Source organism: Barbus barbus (genome assembly GCF_936440315.1).
Source record: "Barbus barbus genome assembly, chromosome: 5".
NCBI classification, from domain to species: domain Eukaryota; kingdom Metazoa; phylum Chordata; class Actinopteri; order Cypriniformes; family Cyprinidae; genus Barbus; species Barbus barbus.
In genome coordinates this window covers 35791514-35812807 of record NC_136733.1, presented here as the reverse complement: position 1 = coordinate 35812807, position 21294 = coordinate 35791514, and the positions used below count along the sequence as shown (strand labels likewise).

At 37.3% G+C, this 21294-nt stretch overlaps 4 protein-coding genes across 4 annotated transcripts in view; 1 reads left to right on the top strand and 3 right to left on the bottom strand.

Annotated features, from left to right (window-relative positions):
• LOC306869969 (CCN family member 1-like) overlaps positions 1 to 21294 on the bottom strand; it is a 1026947-nt gene that overhangs the window by 492968 nt on the left and 512685 nt on the right. The gene's annotated exons all lie outside the window — the stretch shown is intronic.
• On the bottom strand, positions 105 to 4028 carry LOC306869669 (serine/threonine-protein kinase TAO3-like; the record flags this gene model as incomplete). The annotated part of the gene is made up of 7 exons (XM_079416525.1): positions 3807 to 4028; positions 3045 to 3173; positions 2624 to 2827; positions 1673 to 1912; positions 1313 to 1525; positions 374 to 556; positions 105 to 266 (listed from the first exon to the last, which is right to left on the bottom strand). Exons 1-7 carry the CDS (start codon positions 3990 to 3992, stop codon positions 105 to 107), a joined length of 1317 nt encoding a protein of 438 aa, XP_079272651.1. The 5' UTR covers positions 3993 to 4028.
• Positions 8172 to 10658, top strand: LOC306869809 (uncharacterized protein). The gene is made up of 3 exons (XM_079416727.1): positions 8172 to 8303; positions 8654 to 8799; positions 9320 to 10658. The coding sequence occupies exons 1-3, from the start codon at positions 8246 to 8248 to the stop codon at positions 9776 to 9778; spliced, it is 663 nt and encodes a 220-aa protein (XP_079272853.1). The 5' UTR covers positions 8172 to 8245; the 3' UTR covers positions 9779 to 10658.
• On the bottom strand, positions 12346 to 19349 carry LOC306870070 (calcineurin B homologous protein 3-like). Its single transcript, XM_079417113.1, has 8 exons — positions 19187 to 19349; positions 18323 to 18392; positions 17968 to 18048; positions 16968 to 17107; positions 16780 to 16841; positions 16543 to 16650; positions 13723 to 13770; positions 12346 to 13516 (listed from the first exon to the last, which is right to left on the bottom strand). Exons 1-8 carry the CDS (start codon positions 19248 to 19250, stop codon positions 13439 to 13441), a joined length of 651 nt encoding a protein of 216 aa, XP_079273239.1. The 5' UTR covers positions 19251 to 19349; the 3' UTR covers positions 12346 to 13438.

Sequence of the window (21294 nt, the reverse complement as noted above, 5' to 3'; positions counted from 1 at the left end):
TGTCACTGTTTGGGTGATCTTGGTAAATCCAACAATCAGGGACAGTGCAGGCACTATGTGTCCAAGGACATCAGTGTTGAACAGTCCCTTTGACCTCTGTTGGATCATCTGGCCTCATCCTTGGGAAAGTCAAATGAGGCCAAACTTCCGAATCCTAGCCGCGTGCTCTCAATATCAAACATCTCCAGTTCTCGCTCCTGACGCTCAAATAAATGCTTGATTTTTTCAGTTCGTTCCTTGTGAAGTGAGGCCAGCTCTTCTTCAATCTGTGGGCAGCGGTATTGGCAGACTGTTTACTAGGTATTGCAGGTATGATTTATTTACCTATCCTATGAATTTACTGTAAAAAAAATAATAATAATAAATAGCTCACCTTCTGTTCCAAGTGAGCCCGGCGCAAGGACGCCTTCTGTTCCAACTTCTGCACCTCACGCTCATGTTGGGCCTCCATCTGCGCCTTCGTTTTGTTCTGGTAGGCATCGAGGAGCTCCATCTCCTGATGCAGCTGTTGCCTTAAAGCCTGACATTCAGCCTCCTGCTCTTCATCTAAACGTAACTGAGAGAGTTTCACGCTGCAGTTATTATCTGATGGGGTTTATTTTATTGTTAGCTAATTAAAAAATCATTTTCATTACTTGAAATAAAATAAACATTAACTGAAATAAAAAAAAGTTAAACTTATTTTATTTCAGCTAGAGTACTATAATTACTAAAACAAAATAAATTAAACCTAAAAATGCAACAAAATGACTAAAACATTCATTAAAATTGAAATGAAAACAGAAAATATGGAAATAAATTCAAATTTGAAATAACAACAAAAACTGTAATAGTAGCTATATCATAGATAGAATTGAGTAATGAGTGGTCTTCTATAGTAGTTAACAGTGATTAAAAACAATATTGCACATATAAGCAGCAATATAACACTTAACAGTTTTCATTTGGAAAACTGGTCGTGCAAGTAGAATTTTTGGCTTGGTTTGGAAATTAATTTCCCTCCATAGCCACTAGAGGGAAAATTCACAAACAGTCTTGGCCAGTAGCTGCAGGTTCACTCCGCTTCCAAAGAAGCAATGTGATTCTGTGTGTGTGTGTGTGTGTGTGTGTGTGTGTGTGTGTGTGTGTGTGTGTGTGTGTGTGTGTGTGTGTGTGTGTGTAAACCCTAAACTAACTTACTCAGTGAGTACTGTATGTTTCAACACATTCATCAGGTTAAGGGTCTAAGATTCGGGTTTATAAACTATACAAGCACAAAGTGTGTGGTTTCACCATTAAAAGGATGTTTTCCTCTGGTGACTGTGTACTTTACCGATTGAGAGGCCATCATCTCATTAATGCTTTGCTCATATTGTTCTGCCAGCTGTGCGAGCTTGCGGGTCTGTTCCTCCTTCAGAGACTTCAGGATGGCTTTGTGGTCACTCTTGGGGGAGACCTCCAGCTGATGGTTCCTCAGAGCTTTATACTGCTTATTTTGCACCTTACACGTATCTTGGAATTGCTTTTTGATCTGCATTTCCAATGACTGTAATGAGAGGAATTTAATGCATCATACAAAGGCTAAATACAATTGTGCTTTTGGCTTTTCTATTGTTATCTCTTTTTTATGTCCATATTCTTTCCTTTATGTTTTACGTTAGTTCTACCTACTATTACAATTTGTACAGCTTACCTTAAGGCTCCTGGGCTGCTGTCGGCGTTCCAGTGCATGCTTCCTGTGAAGCTCCCTCTGGCGTCGACTGTTGTACTCCTCCTGGTTCTCCAACTCAGTTTGATGCTGGTGGCGCATCAGCTCAAAGCGTAGCCTTTGTAAGGTTTGTAGTTGCCGTTGTTCCAGCTCTTGGGTGGACTCATCCTGCCTGATCATCAATGCATGCTCCATTTCTTTTTGTGTCTTCTTCTTGTTGAGTTCCTTTAATACAAATATTTATTATTAATATTTAAAAAAGGATAAGATTTTTAAAAAGAGCTTTTTTTTTTTGTAAACAGATTTCAGACTTGAAATAGCAGAAGATACTGTGATCAATAACACCATATATCACTATATATTATATAAACACACTACCTTTCAACAGTTTGGGGTCAGTAAGATTTGTTTTTGAAAGAAATTAATACCTTTGTTCAGCAAGGATGCATTAATTTACTTCAAAGTAATGGTGAAGACTTTAATGTCAAAATGTCACACAAGATTTGTTTCAAATAAATGCTGTTCTGTTTAACTTTCCGTTCGGTTAAACAAACATTTTAAGCAGCAAAATGTTTTCAATACTGATAATAATAAGAAATGTTACTTAAGCACCAAATCAGCATATTAGAATGATTTTTGAAGGATCGTGTGACACTGAAGACTGAGGAAATGGCTGCTGAAAATTCAGCTTTGCCATCACTGGAATAAATTACATTTTAAAATGTATTATAATAGAAAACTGTTCTTTTCAAATAATACAAATACAAATAACATACACCCAAACTTTTGAACAGAAGTATATATATATATATATGTATATTTTTCTTCAAACAATAACCTGGATATCACTCAGAGGTCTAAATAAAACCTCAGAATTCACAAGAACAAAACAATGTGCTTAAGATATTCTTTGTTGTGACTCATATTATTTCTTGCCTCCCGAATTTGCTCTTGTTCAAACTCATGCTTCTTGATAAGGCTTCTTCTTTTTAGAGCACGGCAGCTCCTTTCGTAAACCAGTCTTTGCTGGTTCAACAGCTGGGCCTCCTCCTCAGCCTGGGAGCGCTGCATTGTTTCCTTATGCCGTGACAAGCGCTCCTGTTTCTCCTCTTTTGGTGTATCGGAGTCTTCATTCATTTCCTATTGTATGTAGAACAAATGAGATGATTTTACTACAAAAATAGAATATAGCCATTTATAGGTAATATGAAAATTTAGTCTGATGTTGTTAAGGGCCCTGTGACAAAGAAGGCCCACTAAAAATTCACATTGGGCTCTGAAGAGTGGGGCCCATACATAAAAATGTGTCCTGGGTTTGTGCTGTGTTCTGTGAATTTACTGACTGTACTGATCTCACCTCTTTCATTCTTTCTCTGCATAGTCTGTACTGCTTTTTCTGTGTGTCCAAGAAGGTGGTCAGTTCCTTCTTCTGCTGGACCAAGATCTGTTGCTGGATTCTTTTTTCCTCAGCTGCCGAGGCTTTCAACTTTGAGGGACAAAAGAAATAACATCTGGTTTTGCAGCATTAACCACTTACAAATTAATCATCTAGGCCCAAAGGAGGATAAGTATCACAAAATGTCACTGTGGTCGGCTATGCATTAGTAAACTCACAATATTTTGTCATCGTGGTGATTTGAGTAATTTCATTAAAATCAACTTATCAGTCTAAGACTACTAGTGAAAATCTGTATTTATTTTAGTTATTACAATTTATGAAAATACATTGCAGAACTTCTTTCACCTTTTGTTTTAATCACAGCAGTACTCAAGCTGCATGAACTACACAAGTTTGTGTAAACCTTATGTTCATGTTCTCCAACATGATTTGAGACGGAAGCAAGAACATCTGACTGCCTGTACAAAGGAGTTAATGTAATTGTTAGATAATACTAAATTCTGGAAACAGTTAAATATTTCATAGCATTAATTCATAACATTTCATTGTTCAAAATGTTAAAATGTTAAAACTTTCTGTTCATTTCCAAGTTGAAATTAGATTTTGCATTCCAGGGTTTTAATGCCTCTGGACCCCATGGCTTATTCACCATATATATCGACTTATATCCTATAAAGTTTCCATGACCCTGTCCACAAAGTGTAAAGTAGGAGCACACACCTCCTTGTCCAGTTGTGCAGCTTGCTTCTTGGCCAGCCGCTCCAGTTCAATGTAGGTGTTATTGGCCTGGGTCTCCACTTCCTTCTGCAGCCGGAGCTTGTGCTCATCCATCTCGGCCTTTAGCCTGTTCTCCAGGGCGATCAGCTGCTTCTGGTGCTGCCGCCGTATGCGCTTATACCCTGACATCTGCTCGCGCCGCACAACTTCCTGCTCATGCTCCTGGATCTGCTCACTAACCTACAAACACACAGTGTGTTGGGGGTCAAAGGTCAGGTAAGGCAAGCAAGAAAATTTGTGTTTATGTTCTCTTTTCGACTTTTAAACCATAAGATGAATTGTAAGATCTTTAGATAACTGTAAGTTAGAAGTTTTCTTTAACCTTATAATGACCAGTTCTGTAAAGTAGGTGACTTTCTTGTCATTTCTTTAATATTACTATTTATTCCGAATTTTTTTATGTAAAAATATGCATCCATATATCAATTATTATATAACCAATAAAAATTTGTCTATGAGAGATTATGTTTATAACGATCTGCATTGTTTGATATACTAGGCCTTTAAATTTTCTATAAAATATTTTCAGTTTCAATACTTTTTTTTAAATGTTTTTTATTCACAACTAGCATGCTATTACAGAATGGATTGATTTAAAAAAAAAATCCATGTTTTTAAGAAATATCTATAAAACTTTGGACAACAGGCGCTATTGAATACATGAAATGTTATACATAATGTGTTTATCAATATTAAAATTTTAGGTTAAAACTGATATGCATGCATAAAGAAAAGTAAACAATATATTGTGATTTCCCTGTTTGATGTTTCATAATAATTATATTATAATTATGATTGGTTCATTATAAATGATCCTGTGGTGTGGCAAATTCATTTAGAAATTAAAAATATTCCATGTAGTTTGTCATTTAATATGAGATCATAAAAACTGCTTGCATACAGATTTTCAAAAAAATAAATAAAATAATAAAATAATTTTAGATGTTATATTTCAGCACATGTCAGCTACCAGATATTATGCAGCCTGCCTTACACATTTCATTGAGCAAAACGGGTATGAAACACCTACAGAGGCCGTGTCCGGGTCTCACAAATGGGGAAGACCACAGGCATCTGTTTTGCTTCATTTTACACTGAAGAAAAATATAATTTCATAGCTAATCAGCTTCATCTTGATGGGTTGAACACACTGTGCCTGAGTGAAATATAATGGCTCTTTGACTGAATCAAAATGCAAATATGAAAGCAAATATGCTGTTTTAATGATGAAATGAAACTCTCTCTGTCTATATACAGTATACGTGTGTGAAAAACGTCTGCCTTAGTTTGCATTCTACAAAGGATCTATCTGTGGAGAGAGAGAAAAAACACTGTACATCATGTACAGCTCCAGAAAAGAGCTCCGAATCCCAACAAAATGAATATCAAAAAATGATGCGTAAAATAAGCCTGCGCTCCGGAGACAGAAAGACATGGGGGGGATGAAAAAGCGCTTATTAACAGGATGTGGTTGCCATGGCTACTGATGTGGGGTTGAGTGGATGACCATGGCAGGCCTGCATTTCTTATGCAAAAACGGCAAGCGGAAGAGGAGAGATAGGCTGCCTACCAAAGATGCTGGTGTGATGATGGCAAAGCGTTGGTGGATGCTGCTGCTGTGATGATGGCGAGCCCGGCTCTTGTGAAAAGAAGAAGGCCGCAGCTCTGGCCTGATGTCCCTGTCTCCAGCCTCATCCCTCACGCAAGCATGCTTCTGCAGGGGGGAGGAAAAGACGAAGTGAGAGGGGGTAGGCGCTAACCGAGCGCCTTGCTGCTGCTGATGCTGAGGATGAGGATGATGCCGCTGCGTCTCCCTGCTGCCCGCATACAGCCTGCTGCTTCCAGCGCATCCTCTTCAGCCTTCATCTGTTACTGGCGTGTGTCGCTCACGGGCATCGCGATGGATGACGCTCGGTACGGCGAGAGCGGGAGTCCGGAGCCTCTCTTCAGACTAGCGGCTGCACTTCCTGAGAAGAAGGAGGAGGAGGAGGAGGAGGACGACGACGAGGAGGTGGAGGAAGCAAACAGATCCGGTGGGATAGAGTGTGTTACGCAATGCCTACAACGGGCAATCAGCGGAAAGAACGCTCGCGCGTCTTAAACTTTTAACGTTTCCAGCGCTACGCCCTATAAAGTGCACTTGGTTATTTCTGTGCTAATTTAAAAAAGTTTTACATGTTAAGAAAAAAATAGTACCTTTGAGAATTATGATGCACTCATAATTAGTGTATTTTCTGTCTTCTGGAAGCTAGGCTATAATACTTAAATAGGGCCTATAATAACCTCTCATTTACATTTCATTCATACATTTTCAGTCATATATTTTATACTGTACTGTAAATGTCAACTACCTAAACTTTAACGGTTGCACTTTTAAACACACAAATCAATAACATGACAACGGTTGTTGTATTTTTACTGTTCTTACACAATATCAAGATTCCCCTCATTGATTTGTAAGAGAGCTATATGCTCCCTTGTTACAAATTATCATTATTCTTAGCTCTGCTGCTACAAGATCAGATTCTACGTAATTTTTTTGAGGTGTGTAATGTTTGTATACCGGTACAGGCAATTAAAACCCACTAATCATATCCATATTTCTCATAATAAATAACTAGTTCAGAACCTAAATGAGTCCTTACTTCGAGTTTCAAGTAGTCAGAACTTGACTGAATTAGCACGGACCCCGGGAACAGAGGGGTGAAGCTACATCTAATATCCATTCAGCGGAGAGGTGAGTATAGAATGGTCTATTATGAGCCTATCATGAGAAATATGGATATGATTATTGGGTTTTAATTCCCTGTACTGGTATAGAAACACTACAGGTGAAAAGCCTAAATAAGCAATTATGAGAAATACTTTTTAAGGAGACTGGGGGATTTCCTAAGACTGTCAAGTAAAGCATTTCCTGTGTGGTTTAGAGGTTAAGAGAAATTGTCTTTTATCTTTTTTGTCCCTGATAAAAAAAACAGACCTGTCTGCACGAATACTGCTGAATTTACACAGTCTCACTTCCAAAGAGTTGGCAGGAGTTGGTAAACATTAGAAGGGGGTGTCTTGGTAGAAAGTGCCTCTATAATGTTCTCAAGACTGGTCTGCCACACACACAACCAAACCCCAGGATATTAAAACAACAATACCAATAAAGTGACTACAGTCAGCGCATAAAAGGGCAAATCCAACACTTCCAGTTTCTCCTCCTTCCCATGACACTTTACCTATAGTGCATGTTGTTTGGTAAGAATTGTGGAAAGTACCAGGTATATGTTTACCTGTGTTTTGCTGAGAAGACACTGATTTCCCCTGTGACTTACCACATCAGTGTCACACTTATGCAGGAACAACAGGCTTCTTACCCAAGAAACTACATTTATTTGCCTAAGCGTATGAATATATATTTACAGATGTGACTGTGAGATCAGCCTTCAATTGGGGGACTATTATAAGTTTGTGCAAGATCTAAACTTTTGGCTCAGGGGATTTCCTTGAGTCCTAAAGATTCAAAATAAAGCTTAGCTCAGTTAATATCAGATGCATGTTTTTGTCCACTTCAGTCATTCTGCATGCTACAAAATTGCAATTTCTTCACACAAAAGTTGAATAAAAGTGCAGCAAATCAAAGCGCAGAAAAGTCTTTGTCATCTTCCTTCCTTGTCTGAACTTGATAGGTGGCTGAAATTCCCAACTGTGTGCTTTTGCGTCAAAAGATCGAAAGGTATCAGTGAAAATCTAGTGTTGAGAAACTACCTTCCTATTACAAGACCACTTCCTGTTGAACCAACATGCATAGAGTTCAGAGCAAGGGTGGATGAGCGCTGTTGCTTTTGGCATGGTTTTGACCAATTTAGAGCAATGTTATTGACTGAACATGATGATAAACACAATGTAATGGCAGAAAAGTCTGATCTCAAAATCCAAGGCTATATTTGCATACAAATGTTAATAAATAAAAGTAATCTGATTATTTAATGTTATCCCAAATACACATGGCATTGTGCAACATAAAAAATATTTTTTCAGATATGGGAGGTAAGATTAAAATCTTTTAAGATTAAAAAAGGACATTTTTGCTTATCTGACATCAAACGTAAATTAGATATGACAAATAGACATGATTACTCAACCTATCCAGACTCTGCATCACATAAGGAGATACAGCTACACAAAAACTGGGTGGCAACTAAATAAGGAGGGAACATTACACATAGTACATGTGATAATGAAGACGCAAAAAGAAAAAAATTCTGGGAACTCTTGTTGCCTCAGAAAGCTGGCCTCGTCATTTCCTTCCAGTGACAAATGTGTGGTTTCAGTCTTTAAAAACTTTTTCAGAGTTGTGATCATGATCAGTTTGAAACTTTGTCTGTGAACGGAGAATGAATTGTCATGTTAGGAACATGGTCTGCCTATCTCAGAGATCACAAGCAAAATTCAGTAAGTATTACATCCACGCTGCACACATATAACAATATGCTTACAGTTATACTTAACAATGGTCAAACATGGAACATTGTTAATGCTATGATTTGATTAATAACCCAATTGCAATATACTTAAACAAAACATGCATATGTGTTAAAGTATGTTGCATTTGATCGCTTTACATGTATACTGATTATATATATGTGCACTCATAAGATGGACATCTGGTCATTCTGACAGCAGGGAATGTGAAGCTAAAGATCTACTACTGCATATGTGAAAGGGTCACCATAAAATATGAATAAGTTTGGCGAAACATGACTTTAAAAAAAAAAAATATTATTGTTATTATTATTATTCAGGAATAATCCTCCCTATCCTCATCTTGATTGCTGTTGTGCATCCAACAATGTCATGCAAGGATGAGAACTGCAGCCAGCATCTTCACCGTAGTCTGAAGCTCACTAGGATGATGAGCAAAAGGACAGCGGAGTTCTTAGAAACATATGTAAGTACTCTCTTTCTATAGTTACTTTTTTGAAAGTATAATTGTTAACCTTGCAAACGACATTTACATCATTGGTCCTAAATCAGTTGTGATTGGTACAACAAAGAAGAGATGCTCTGACAATGTGAGCCTAATATGGTCAACAGTTGCTTGGCTGGTTTCCACAAACAGTGAGGTGATTCCTTCCATTGACAAAACTGGGCTGTTTTGGGAGTGGGTGGGAATATGTGGGAACTGTAAATTTAGCTCTTTGACAGTGTATACTGTACATGAATAGACATAAAATGTGGAAATGAGTCTTCCAGATGAATAGTTAAATATGGGTTATGCAAAAGACAGTCAAGACACTGAATAGGGCTAGGTGTCACAGAGTGGGTTTATTTTCAAGAATCAGTTCTTAACCAGGCCCACTAGGGGGCCTCAAGATGACTTTATGATTTATCTTAAGACAAAACAACTAAAATCAAAATTGATTGATAAGAACCAGAATTTTTATAGACTCTTGTCTGCTCTCATTCAGAAAGCCATTCAAGGAGATTCTGCAGACCTGATCTGTGATATGCAAATGGACAATGTTCCAGTATCAACCATCTCTGGCCAGACCATTTTGGAGCGCATCTTGAGTGTTTATACCCACCTGAAAGAGTTTCTTCCACACATGAAGACAGTGATGGAGCAGCAGAAAGACTTAAATCCTCCAACAAACCCTGTGGCAGAGGGGCTTCACAGTATGATTACACATGTTCACCACATTGCTCTGAGTGTAAACTGTATTTTACAAATCCTGCAGCCAAATATACCCATTCCTGAGCCAGCTGAAAGGCCAACAGGAATTCCCCCTGCGCAAAATATTTTCCAGCAGAAAGCCTATGGATGCATTGTTCTGTCTCGGCTTCGGGAGCTCCTTAGTCGAGCAGTTCAAGAACAGAAGTCTCTTAAAGGGAAAATGTGCAGAAAGAGGGCCAAAAATGGTTCTTGATTAACTCTGTTCTGTGACATAAGACAATATTGATGTAATTTATTAATATTTATTTTTTGTACATTTACAACTGTTGAAGAGATGTCCAGAGTATGTTTTTGTTGATATATTTATTAATATAATTTATTTGTGTCCTAACTGTAATATCCCTATACTGTATGTGGGCAAAAACTGAAATTATACAAATTGATTTATTTATTTTTTTAAATGGACAAGAGTGAATAATGTTATTTGGCTGTCATAGACTGTCATGGTTCCTTGAATTATTTGACAGTAAAAATATTTTAATTTGATTTAGTTATGAAGCAACAGCTGTCATCAAAACTGTATACAGTATGATGTATTGCTTTTTGCCCTGCAAGAAAGAAGGCTCAAAACCACTCTAGTTACTCAGGATTTCCTAAGAAGACTCTATGATGTTACATATGTCGTCACAGGCAATTGTTTTGATTACAAGGACATTTGCAGTGATTAACTATGATGTTACACGTTAGCCATATTGGCTTTTGTGGTCAATGCTAACGTCTATAGCATGGCCTGAATAACCTAGTAAAATGTATATGTCTGAGACATTGCTTTCAGTTGAGACCATTTTAGAAGACAGGAAGTGCAAGAGGCTGATATCAGCCCATAATGACGCATTCATTTCACCACATCAGAAATGGGGGAAAAAACCGGCTAGCCGTCTCCCCTGTCACAAGATATGAGTGTGTGTATGTGTGTGAATCTCAAGCCATTGCCCTTATAATTAACAGGCTGTGGTCTGCACATTTCATGAATGCTTTCTGTGAATGTTGTGATTATGAATGTATGTATATATTTTGATATTTATATGAACCCAGTATATACAGTATGTCATGATGTAAATTACTTTGCATTCAAAATAAACGAAACAAAAAGAAACTTCTGTTCTTGTTCTTACGCTGTGTACAAATGTCGCAAAGTTGCACATGGACATTCAAAAGTGCTTCTTCCTTTCTTTCCACTGAGTATGTTGCTGACTCTTTAAATAACAACAAAATCAACAGTCATATTATATCATAATAGTAATAGCATAATGCCATATCACACCAAACAACATGCAAAACTACATAACCACTAAGGACGCATAGTATTAATAATTAATGTTAAATGTTTTGTCCGATTTATTAATTAGATGTTGTGAGTGGGTGATTTCAGTAAAACAAAACCAAAAAATTGCCATCTCAGGCACTTTGCCCTAGTCACACGCTTCTGTGGAAATAGAAGTAGGAAGATTCATTATAGGTCAAGTTGTGCATGGCAACGTTTTTCAGGAAAAAGAGGGACAAGAAAAAAAATGCTTTATCAGCATCCCCCCGGTGCCATTTTGTTAAACTTGTTTTATTATGCTATTACAATATTCAATTGAAAAAAGCAATGTCTTTTACACTTTTCTCAATTAAATATTTAGATGCATTGTCACACTGAATCAGTGGAGGTCTTTCCCGGCACAACACTACATATCAGAAGGTTAGCAGTGCCAAAAGTGTCAATGAATTCTGCAGAAATTTCATTAATGCAAGACCAAAAAACAATAAGACAAAAGAAACAAATGGGAATAAAAGAAAAAAAACGCTAAACTGTACATAATCTAAACCACTGGGAGACCACAAACTGTTGTCATCTACTGTATTGTTTTAATAAAAAGCTATTTAATATAAAGATTTTTATTATAAACTATTTTTCAAATTTAATAGTATTTTCACACCAGAAGCACAGGGAAGGAAACTTTATGATGTAGCCATGCACACTTGCTAGTTCATCTTATTTAAGCATCTGTTGTGGAAGACTGAAGCCTACAAGCCTCAGAAGATCTGGACCGGGAAGGACGCAGACGCTAAGATGCATCCTTCTCTTTGGGAAGCAACCTTTATTCAGAGGCCATAAAAGTACATATGTTCAGTGCATTCCAAAAACAATGCACAGTTCAAATCAGACAGATCGCCAGTAAGATAGTAAGAATCTGTCCCGCCTTCTTACTAATCATGCAGATCCACCAAACTCTAACATTACATAATCCAGAGAGTTTAAGTCTAATGGCAGGAGTTTTTAAACCTCTTTAATCAGCACATTGTTCATAATGATCTCTAGCAGCTGAATGGCCCTGGAAACGTCTGTCCTGAAGCTGCAACACATCTGTAGCAAACAACCCCGGTGATATTTGATATGAGACACTGCATCAAACATCCTGATGTCTGAAAAGCTGATTTCTGTAGAAACACAGATGGGGGTTTTGTAGCGGCGCCTGCTTACTAGCAAACCAAAGGGATTGGCTCGTCTTTTCATGAAACAGAAAAAAGGGTAGTGGATCACAGTTTTTCAGAGGTAGCGTGTGGTGGGGAAGACCCCCCTAATCAAATAACATACAATCAAAACAGGTGCTTGCGTGAGAACTTCTTTCCTGTCTAGTGCTGGCAACCTCACTTGACACTTTCACATGAAATATGAAAGTGATCGTCGTCTTTTTATCGAAAAATACTGAAGAGATCTGAGAAATGCTTTGAATTGTCAGGGGGAAAAAACAGCAGTGCATTACAAAAGGTCTTCAGTGTTGCAAGATACCGTTTTATTGTGGTAAATGCAGGTTGCAAGTTGATTCAATACACAGTAGGTGCATATACATGCTTTTTTTCCTTTTTAAGGTTACCAGAAGAAACATGAATTCATTTATTCATTTTGAGATATTTTTGCACTTTCACAGAGTAAATGCCAGTTTCATTTTTGCAAATAAAATGCTCTACAGAGTTTATTTCTACCTACATCTATACAATCAATGCGCTATTTATAACTGCTAACACAGCACAACTTCAGCTCTATGTCTCAGAGTTTGTCACTGAACTATACGTGGCTGCTGATATTGATTAAAGGTCTTTGGTGTCCACTAGCAGTTACAGATTATCGTTGTCATAGTGTCATTAATTGTTTTAGAACATTTTGTATTGTTTGTGATTTAATATTTGTTGATACACTTCTAATTGCCCTTGCAAGAACATGCTGAAACATGCTGATTGGTTGTACAAGTACCTGAGTATTTCTGCAGTAAATCAACTGGCATAAACAAAGCTGTGACATTAGCATTATCTGCTGGTTGATAGGAGTAACTGCAGTTCTTTTCTTGAGACTATGGATTCAAGTATTGTTTTAATTTGTTAGAATTGCACATAAAAAAGCACACAAATTTTTGCTATTGCTATATCACAGTGTTAATAATATGATTGCTCTATTCAGGATTACTATTTCAGTGAAAATATATTATGATTGCATTTGGTTATAAGCATTCAACTTTTTTTGGAATAGTAGGGTATATAGGTTATTTTACAACAAAGAGATATTTTAGAATAAAGAGATAATCAAAATAATTACAAAAATGAAGTAATATAAATTAATTAATACATGCCTCCATATTTAAAGTTTTATCATACCATAATTATGTAATATGTGCATGCAAAGCAAGGAGTTTCAGATACCAATACACACTTGTCTTATTGCTTTTCTACCTTTGTAAAATACACACTGAGCATCCTACAAATAGTTCATAGAACTAGAGATCTATCCAAATATTTCTAAACCAATCTCATCTAACAAAGTGCTTATTTTACCAGAAAATATACATTTAACCGGCAGTGCCTAGACAGAATGTTACTTGCAAAAAACAGTTGTGTCCATGTTTAAGAAGCGAATGTGCATTCTTGTCTCGATTTCAATTCCTTTAAGAATCTGTTGAGCAGGAAACGAAGAAAGAGAGTGAAGGCAGGTTATAAGGCAAGTCTTAAGTGATCAAATTATACAACGTCTTACGTTTACACATGTAGTATGTGATAATGTTTAATGCAATGCAAAACAGAATTTGTGCCTAAAAGAAAATAGCCAAATGCTCAATTAGACCATATGGCTTGTGCATTTAAATGGGCAAATTGACAAACCTTCAAAAAATGCTCAAATGTTATTCCTTCGTAGAACTCATCAGGTGCCTGAAAAAAAACCAACACGCAAACAGACAAATTAGCAAGAGATTGTGTGTGTATACGTGTGTGTGTGTGTGTGTGTGTGTGTGTGTGTGTGTGTGTGTGTGTGTGTGTGTGTGTATGCTTATGCTACATTGTGGGGGCCAAATGTATTTATGCTACATTGTGGGGACCCAAAAAAATGATTAAAAATAGTAGATGATGTATATCTGAAAGTGTAACAATGCAAACAGGTTTTCTGTAAGGGGTAGGTTTAGGGTTAGGGTTGGGTTAAGGGATAGAAAATATTGTTTGGTTCAAGAGATTCAAGATTTTTTATTTGTCACATACGCAATTATACAGAGTATAACCAGCAGTGAAATGTAGGTCAGGTCCACTCCAAGGACAGTGCAATTATATAGAATACAAATAACACTAGTAAATAACTAATTTTAAATAACAAATAACAAAAAAAATAGAAAAAAATAAAAGATAAAAAATATAAATATGAATGTGCAGGTCAGTATGTTGTTGACTTAAATAGTAATAAAGAGGAATGTGCAAAAAGAATGTGCAAAAACGTTGTGCAGGGTATTTAAATAGCAGCAATATGAGGTAGAGAAAAATTATGAATAGCTTATTAATATAGTGATATTTACATGGAGTCAAGTGATGTTATGACACAGAGTTAGAATTTAGGAGCCTGATGGCCTGGGGGAAGACCCTCCTCCTAAGTCTCTCAGTTTTTGCCATCAGGCTACGGAAGCGCTTACCAGATGGAAGCAAAGTGAATAGACGGTTACCAGGGTGATTTGAGTCCTTGAAGATTTTAACAGCTCTATTTTTGCAGCGTTTGAGGTAGATGTCTTGCAGAGAGGGGAGAGCAGACCCTAAGCGCACAACTCTCTGTAGTGCTTTGCAGTCCTGATTGGAGCTGTTTCCATACCACACTGAGATCCACTGTCAATACACTTTCTATGGTCCCTGAATAGAAAGTTTTCAGGATTGCTGGTGAGACCCTGTATTTCCTCAGCTGTCGCAGATGGTACAGTCTTTGCCTGGCTTTCTTAACCTGTGTTTGGATGTGTGTAGTCCAAGTCAGGTTCTCGGAGATGTTTACACCGAGGTACTTGAAGCTACTCACCCTCTCCACAGGGGTCCCACTGATCATAAGAGGAGTGTAGGGCTGCTGCTGTCTCTTCCTAAAGTCCACGATCAGCTCTTTAGTCTTGCTCACATTCAGAGAGAGACAGTTGTCCTGGCACCATGATGTGAGTCTCTCTACCTCATCCAAGTAAGCGGTCTCATCATTGTTGGAGATGAGGCCCAGAACCACAGTATCATCAGCGAATTTGATAATAGATGTGGCGCTGTGAGAGGACACGCAGTCATGCGTGTAGAGAGAATAAAGCAGGGGACTCAGGACACAGCCCTGTGGGGCTCCTACGTTCAGGGTGATGGAGTTTGAGGTGAACAGGCCAACTTTCACCACTTGAGGTCTGCCGGTGAGGAACTCTTGAATCCAGTCACAGAGTGAGGAGCTTAGGCCGAGGTCTGTGAGTTTAGAGGCCAGCTTGATGGGGACTATAGTGCTGAAAGCTGAGCTATAGTCAATGAATAGCAGCCTTACATAATTCCCTGGGCGATAGTCAAACTGAAGAGGGTCCAAAGTAACGGGTATGGAGGAGCAAATGTGGCTCTTTACAAGACTCTCAAAAACCTTCATGACTATAGATGTGAGGGCAACTGGGCGATAGTCATTCAGGCAAGAGGGTTTATTGTTCTTTGGCACAGGGATAATGATGGATTTTTTGAATGAGGTGGGAACCACGGAGGTAGCAAGGGACTCATTAAAGATGGAAGTGAACAAACCAGCGAGCTGATCGGCGCAGGACCTCAGAACACGGCCGGTTATCTCATCAGGTCCGGCTGCTTTCCTGACGTTCACTTTCTTTAGCGCCCTCCGAACCTCATCCTCTGACACGGTGATTACAGGATCATCGCTGCTCTGCCTGCTGCTTCCTGACGCGCTGGACGGCAGAGACGCGCCACCGCCGTTGCAATCGAAGCGGCCGTAGAAGGTGTTTAACTCGTCGGCCAGCAACGGATCTGCTCTCACCTCCGCGGAGGATTTGTTTCCGAAGGCACAGATGGTCCTCAGTCCCTGCCACATCCATCGAGAGTCATTGAGCTGGAAATGAGACTAAATTCTCTCTCTGTATCTGTGTTTGGCGGCTCTTACTGTGCGTCGGAGAGCATAGCACGATGCTTTGTACTCGCTCATATTCTCGGTCAGAAGATATACAAGTATAAAAGGTCAGTATAAAAGTAATAGAAGTCTATGGAAAGTCCCCACAATTCACAGAAACAAATGTGTGTGTGTGTGTGTGTGTGTGTGTGTGTGTGTGTGTGTGTGTGTGTGTGTGTGTGAGTTTATCAATACTTTGGGGACAAATTTGTCCCCAGAAGAGAATTAAATCTTCCATATGGTGACATCCAGTCAAGGACATGATAATTAATATATCAATTATATATCAAATTAATGGATGGATGGTTGGATGAATTTCTTTCATTCTTAAAATACAAAAAGGTGAAACCTAGAGCGCCCCAGGTCACGCACTTAACAAAAAAGTGCTTCATGTGGCACCATTTACGTGAACTGTTTTTATTATTATTTTGCTGAACTCAAAAATATGAAAAATTCTTATACATTCAAATTAAAACTTTACAGATATATTGATATAATGTTGATATATTTTCTCCATTCAATGTTGGTGATCTAGCCTCTAAAGAACATACCATGGGACCTACTGAGATACTGGCCACCTCCAGCATTGCAGCATCTGCAATGCCCTTAGCTGTCTCTCTTCCAAGAGCTCCACTACGGGACAACAACTCCTCTACTACCTAGAGATGAGAGACCACAACACTGCTGATAATCTGTGATGATAATCATGAACTACCCACATGTACACATATTTTATAAATTATTTACTCAGATGGATTTAATTACACAAAAAATGGGTAATTCCTTACATGTCTGTATTCCTCTAGTGTTATGGTTCCATCATTGTCGGTGTCATGCATGTTGAACAGAACTATTAAGAAAGAGACAGTACTGTATCAATTCTGTTGGGACTTTATGGCTCAGTTGACTGGTATTTTATCTTCAAGTATCCTAGTTTCCAGAGAATGTTTTGAATATCATTTCTGCATGCCCTTACAGCGCAGTTTGGCTCTTCTCATTTCTTCTCTCTGCTCCTCTGTGATATGATGGGCCGGTGCTCTGAAGTACGACATGACGGTAAGGAATTCCTTAAAACCAATTTCTTCCACAGATCCCACATCATCTTTCTGGAAGTTCCTGTGAAGAACAAGTGGGGATAGTAATGTGGTATTGCTCTACATCAGAGGTGTCAAACTCAGTTCCAGGAGGGCCACAGCCCTGAAGAGTTTAGCTCCAACCCTAATTAAAACCACACCTAATCTAGCTAATCAAGTCCTGCACGCTTATTTAAAAACTACATGGTATGTGTATTGGAGCAGGGTTGAAACTAAACTCTGCAGGGCTGTGGCCCTCCAGGAACTGAGTTTTACACCCCTGCTCTACATCAACAGCTTTGCTGAGCCCTGAATATTAAACTTCACTATTAAGTCTTCAGGTTTGTGGTTTGCAGATGATTTTGACCTATGGGACTTGGAAAAAACACATGCTTAAAAAAACTTAATGTTGTAGCATGCAGATCTACATATTGCAAATGTAAATATTTATTTTCTACAGAAGACAAAGATTAATTGTTTATTTTTTAAAGAAGAATGCATTCAGCCAGTCCATTTCAATTAGAGATAAAAGTACCATATAAAAAAATTATATAAAAATTCTTGGGCATGAAAAATTCTTGATAATTATAATATAAAAATGTATTTAATTTTCTATAGCGCCTTTAAAAGTTACTTCTCAAAGTCACAACGCCACCTTACAGAAGCCATATAAACATGAAAAAAACACAGTGCAACAAAACTTCACTTTACTGTTAAGGTGTTGTTTAACATCTGTTTTGAATGAAGACAGTGCCACTGATATTCGTGATGTTTCTAATGAAAAATTTGATGTGGTATTCAAAGGCAATCTCAAATTCTGAGGCAGCAGGAGATCATTTCAAGCAACACATAACTCTGTCACTATTAATACCAAACATATACAGAATACAAATAAGCACAAACCTTTTATCGAAGAAAGCTTCTATAATCTGGGACCGAATTGGGTTGCTTTCCAGGTCTTGGATTGTTTTAAGGTCATCTCTCCTTTAAATGAGAACACAAAACAATTAGGTTTGACAAGTAAATGATGGTTTGTAACTGTATGTACTGTGTATGAATATATGTTGTGTAACCAACCAAACCAACTAGGCAGACACATGAATCAAGCATAACAATACTTTTTCTAATAGTCAGTACAGGCAAAACTGGTTTGATTTGATTCTTGAAAGGCATTTTGAACAATCATTCTGTGGCAACACTCAGGCAGGAACAATTGTGCAGAATGCTCCCCCACACACAACTACTACTTGCAGATTACCGTAATGTTTCCTCATTTTGGCTGAGCTGCTTAAAGCGATTGTGGAGAATTGCGATCTGCTCCAGTGAAACTGAAAGAGAATGAAAATAATAGAGGTGATGACTCACCAGCTGGCACCATGCACAATGTGTGAAGTTAACACAACTGCTAAAACATCTTTAAGACACCTTACACACACATAGCTGTTGTCTGACTGACTCCTCTGGATTATTAATGTTCACATGAGACATGTAGTAACCTTAAAGATATCAGTCAACCAAAAATACAAAGTTCTGTCATCATTTACCTCATTTTGCTCCAAACCCATATGACTTTATTTCTTCTGTAGAGCACAAGGATGATTTTAGAGACTGATAACATTAGTTATTATTCACTTGCATGGAAGAAGAAGAAAGCGAGGGAGGCCGTCATTAAGGTAGCCAGAAATGATCTCCATCTGTCATATGGCTTTTGAACAACATGAGTGTGTAAACAATGAATGGCTCAATTAACATATTTTGTTGTTCAACATGTTTGTTGTTTACGTCCATATAGTTATCAAGCATCTGTAAAACCAGCATTTGCAAGCATACAGTTTTTCTTCCTTTGTCCACATAAACAATTATGTATGCTAATAACAAAATATCAACATTAGGTACTTAAGAGTTTTTCCAACAGGTAGGCTAAATATTACACTAAATACAAATGCAGTACAGTAGATCTGAGCAGTAAATTACACCAGCTCAGTGTTTAAGTTGTGAAAAGAAGATATTTGTAACAAAATGATGTATATCACTATACGTTTCCTGTGTAAATGGTGCTGCGTTTGTCAGATATTGGGTTATTAATTAGGCTACATTAAACATAAACCCTTCGTATACTCACAGCCTGTGTTCTGTGACAGGGTTTGATATTGATGGTCATCCGGCAAAGACTGGAAGCTTCCCATCACGACAGTGATCCTACACCAAGCGTGTCTGCGAGTCTGTTCCTCGATCTTCCGGGGGTTTAGGTTTCACTCATACACCAGTGTTTGCTTTGCAGAACAAACGCATGCAATTTGCATTGTGCCTTGTGAGAATGAGAACACGTCCCACGGGTCCTAGCGCCGCATAAACATCCTCTGCATCAATTGCTGTTCTAAGAATTCACGCCTAGTTTGCTCATCCAGTTTCTGATCGTTGATCACGCCCAAAACAGATATTAAAATATAATCAAATATTGTGTCTACACAATGAAGACTGAAGCGAACGGAGCCATCTCAGCTGCATTCATTCATAATACATGACAGCATACAGCTCTTTCTGGAAAACAGAAATGAAACACTTCTGAGAAGGCCACAGAAAAGCAGCCATCGATAAATTGACAGAATAAGAGCAAAGGAAGGCGATATACATTTATTTTGTCACGTCAAATATGCTAATTATTATTTCCCAGAGTAGTTTATAATTATCAGCATTCTCAACCCTTTCCTGGAAAACAAATGGCATTTATTTGTATTCAGCTTCAGGCAGTAACAATAAGCACAAATCTAACTCATAAACTAGATTAACTTGACAGGAGCTTTAAAAAGGAGGAGCATTAAAAATAATATTCTTAATCTATATTCTTAAATCAGCATGACTTGATAAAAACGACTTGTCTTGTTTTGTAAAAAATATATATCAAAATTTTAGTAAGTTTATGCTTAAAACAAGAAAAAAAAATCTGCCTGGGGTAAGAAAGGAAAAACAAGATTATTGTTTTTTTTTTTTTTAACCCGTTGCCTTTTTTTCTCTAGTAAATCTGTCATGATTTAAGAATGTTTAGATATATAGAAATATATAAGATATAAGAAAATATTTTTCCAGTGCAAATTATTAAGCTAAGGTATGAGCTAGACTACTTTTATGTAAAGTAGACTTTATGTAACTTTATGCTAAATACGTCTTTTACTGTGTCAACAAGACTCGGTTTAGAATGTATATAATTGATATCGAAGCCTACTGTGGCTGGAAAGGAGTACAAAAGTACTAAATTTAATTCAATTTCATTTCGTTAAGTATCAATCCACCACACGATGGCAGTAATGATCATGATATCAACCCATCAATATATAGCCCAGTAGATAGCTAGACTTTTTTTTTTTTTTCTTTTTTTTTTGTCACTTTGAAAGCACATAATGTATATTAAATACCAATAAAACTGACAATAAAACGTTTGCATGACTTGTGCTCACATGCATTTTTAGCTTTGTGGGGTTGTGGAGCAGGAACTGCCAAACATTCATGGCTACTTACTGATCCAAGGAGTACTTAAAGATTATGTTTTGTTAAACCTATAAAACAGAAACAGATTAATCATGTTATTTGAGTGCATTTTCTGTTACCTTTTGGTAGAGACAAACAATATTGCAGTAATAATACTACATTATAGTATTCTAAGATCAACTACTTGTAAAGGCATTTCGTTACAGAATACTGAAATACATATAAATCTATTTTATATATATATATATATATATATATATATTTTTTTTTTTTTCAATGTCACACAAGCCTCCAAGCATTAGCCTACATCTAAAAAGGAATGATTCGTTCAAGAATCATTCTTTTCACAAGAAATTGCATTATTCTTTTAATTGCTGTCAAAATGGGTAAAATAGAAGTTAAAAATGTAATATCTACCAACAGTGTCTGATAAACTATCAAATAAACAGCAAATAAAAGTAAAAAAAAAAAAAAACAATCATTGTGCAAGTTAGCTATCTTATTTGTGACCCTGGACCACAAATCCAGTCGTAAGGGTCCATTTTTTATATATATTTTTTAAATGATTGATGAAAGCTGAAAGCTGAATAAATAAGCTTTCCATTGGAGTATGGTTTGTTATGATAGGATAGTATTTGGCCGAGATACAACTATTTGAAAATCTGGAATCTGAGGGTGCAAAAAAATCTAAATATAGAGAAAATCGCCTTTAAAGTTGTGCAAATGAAGTCCTTAGCAATGCAT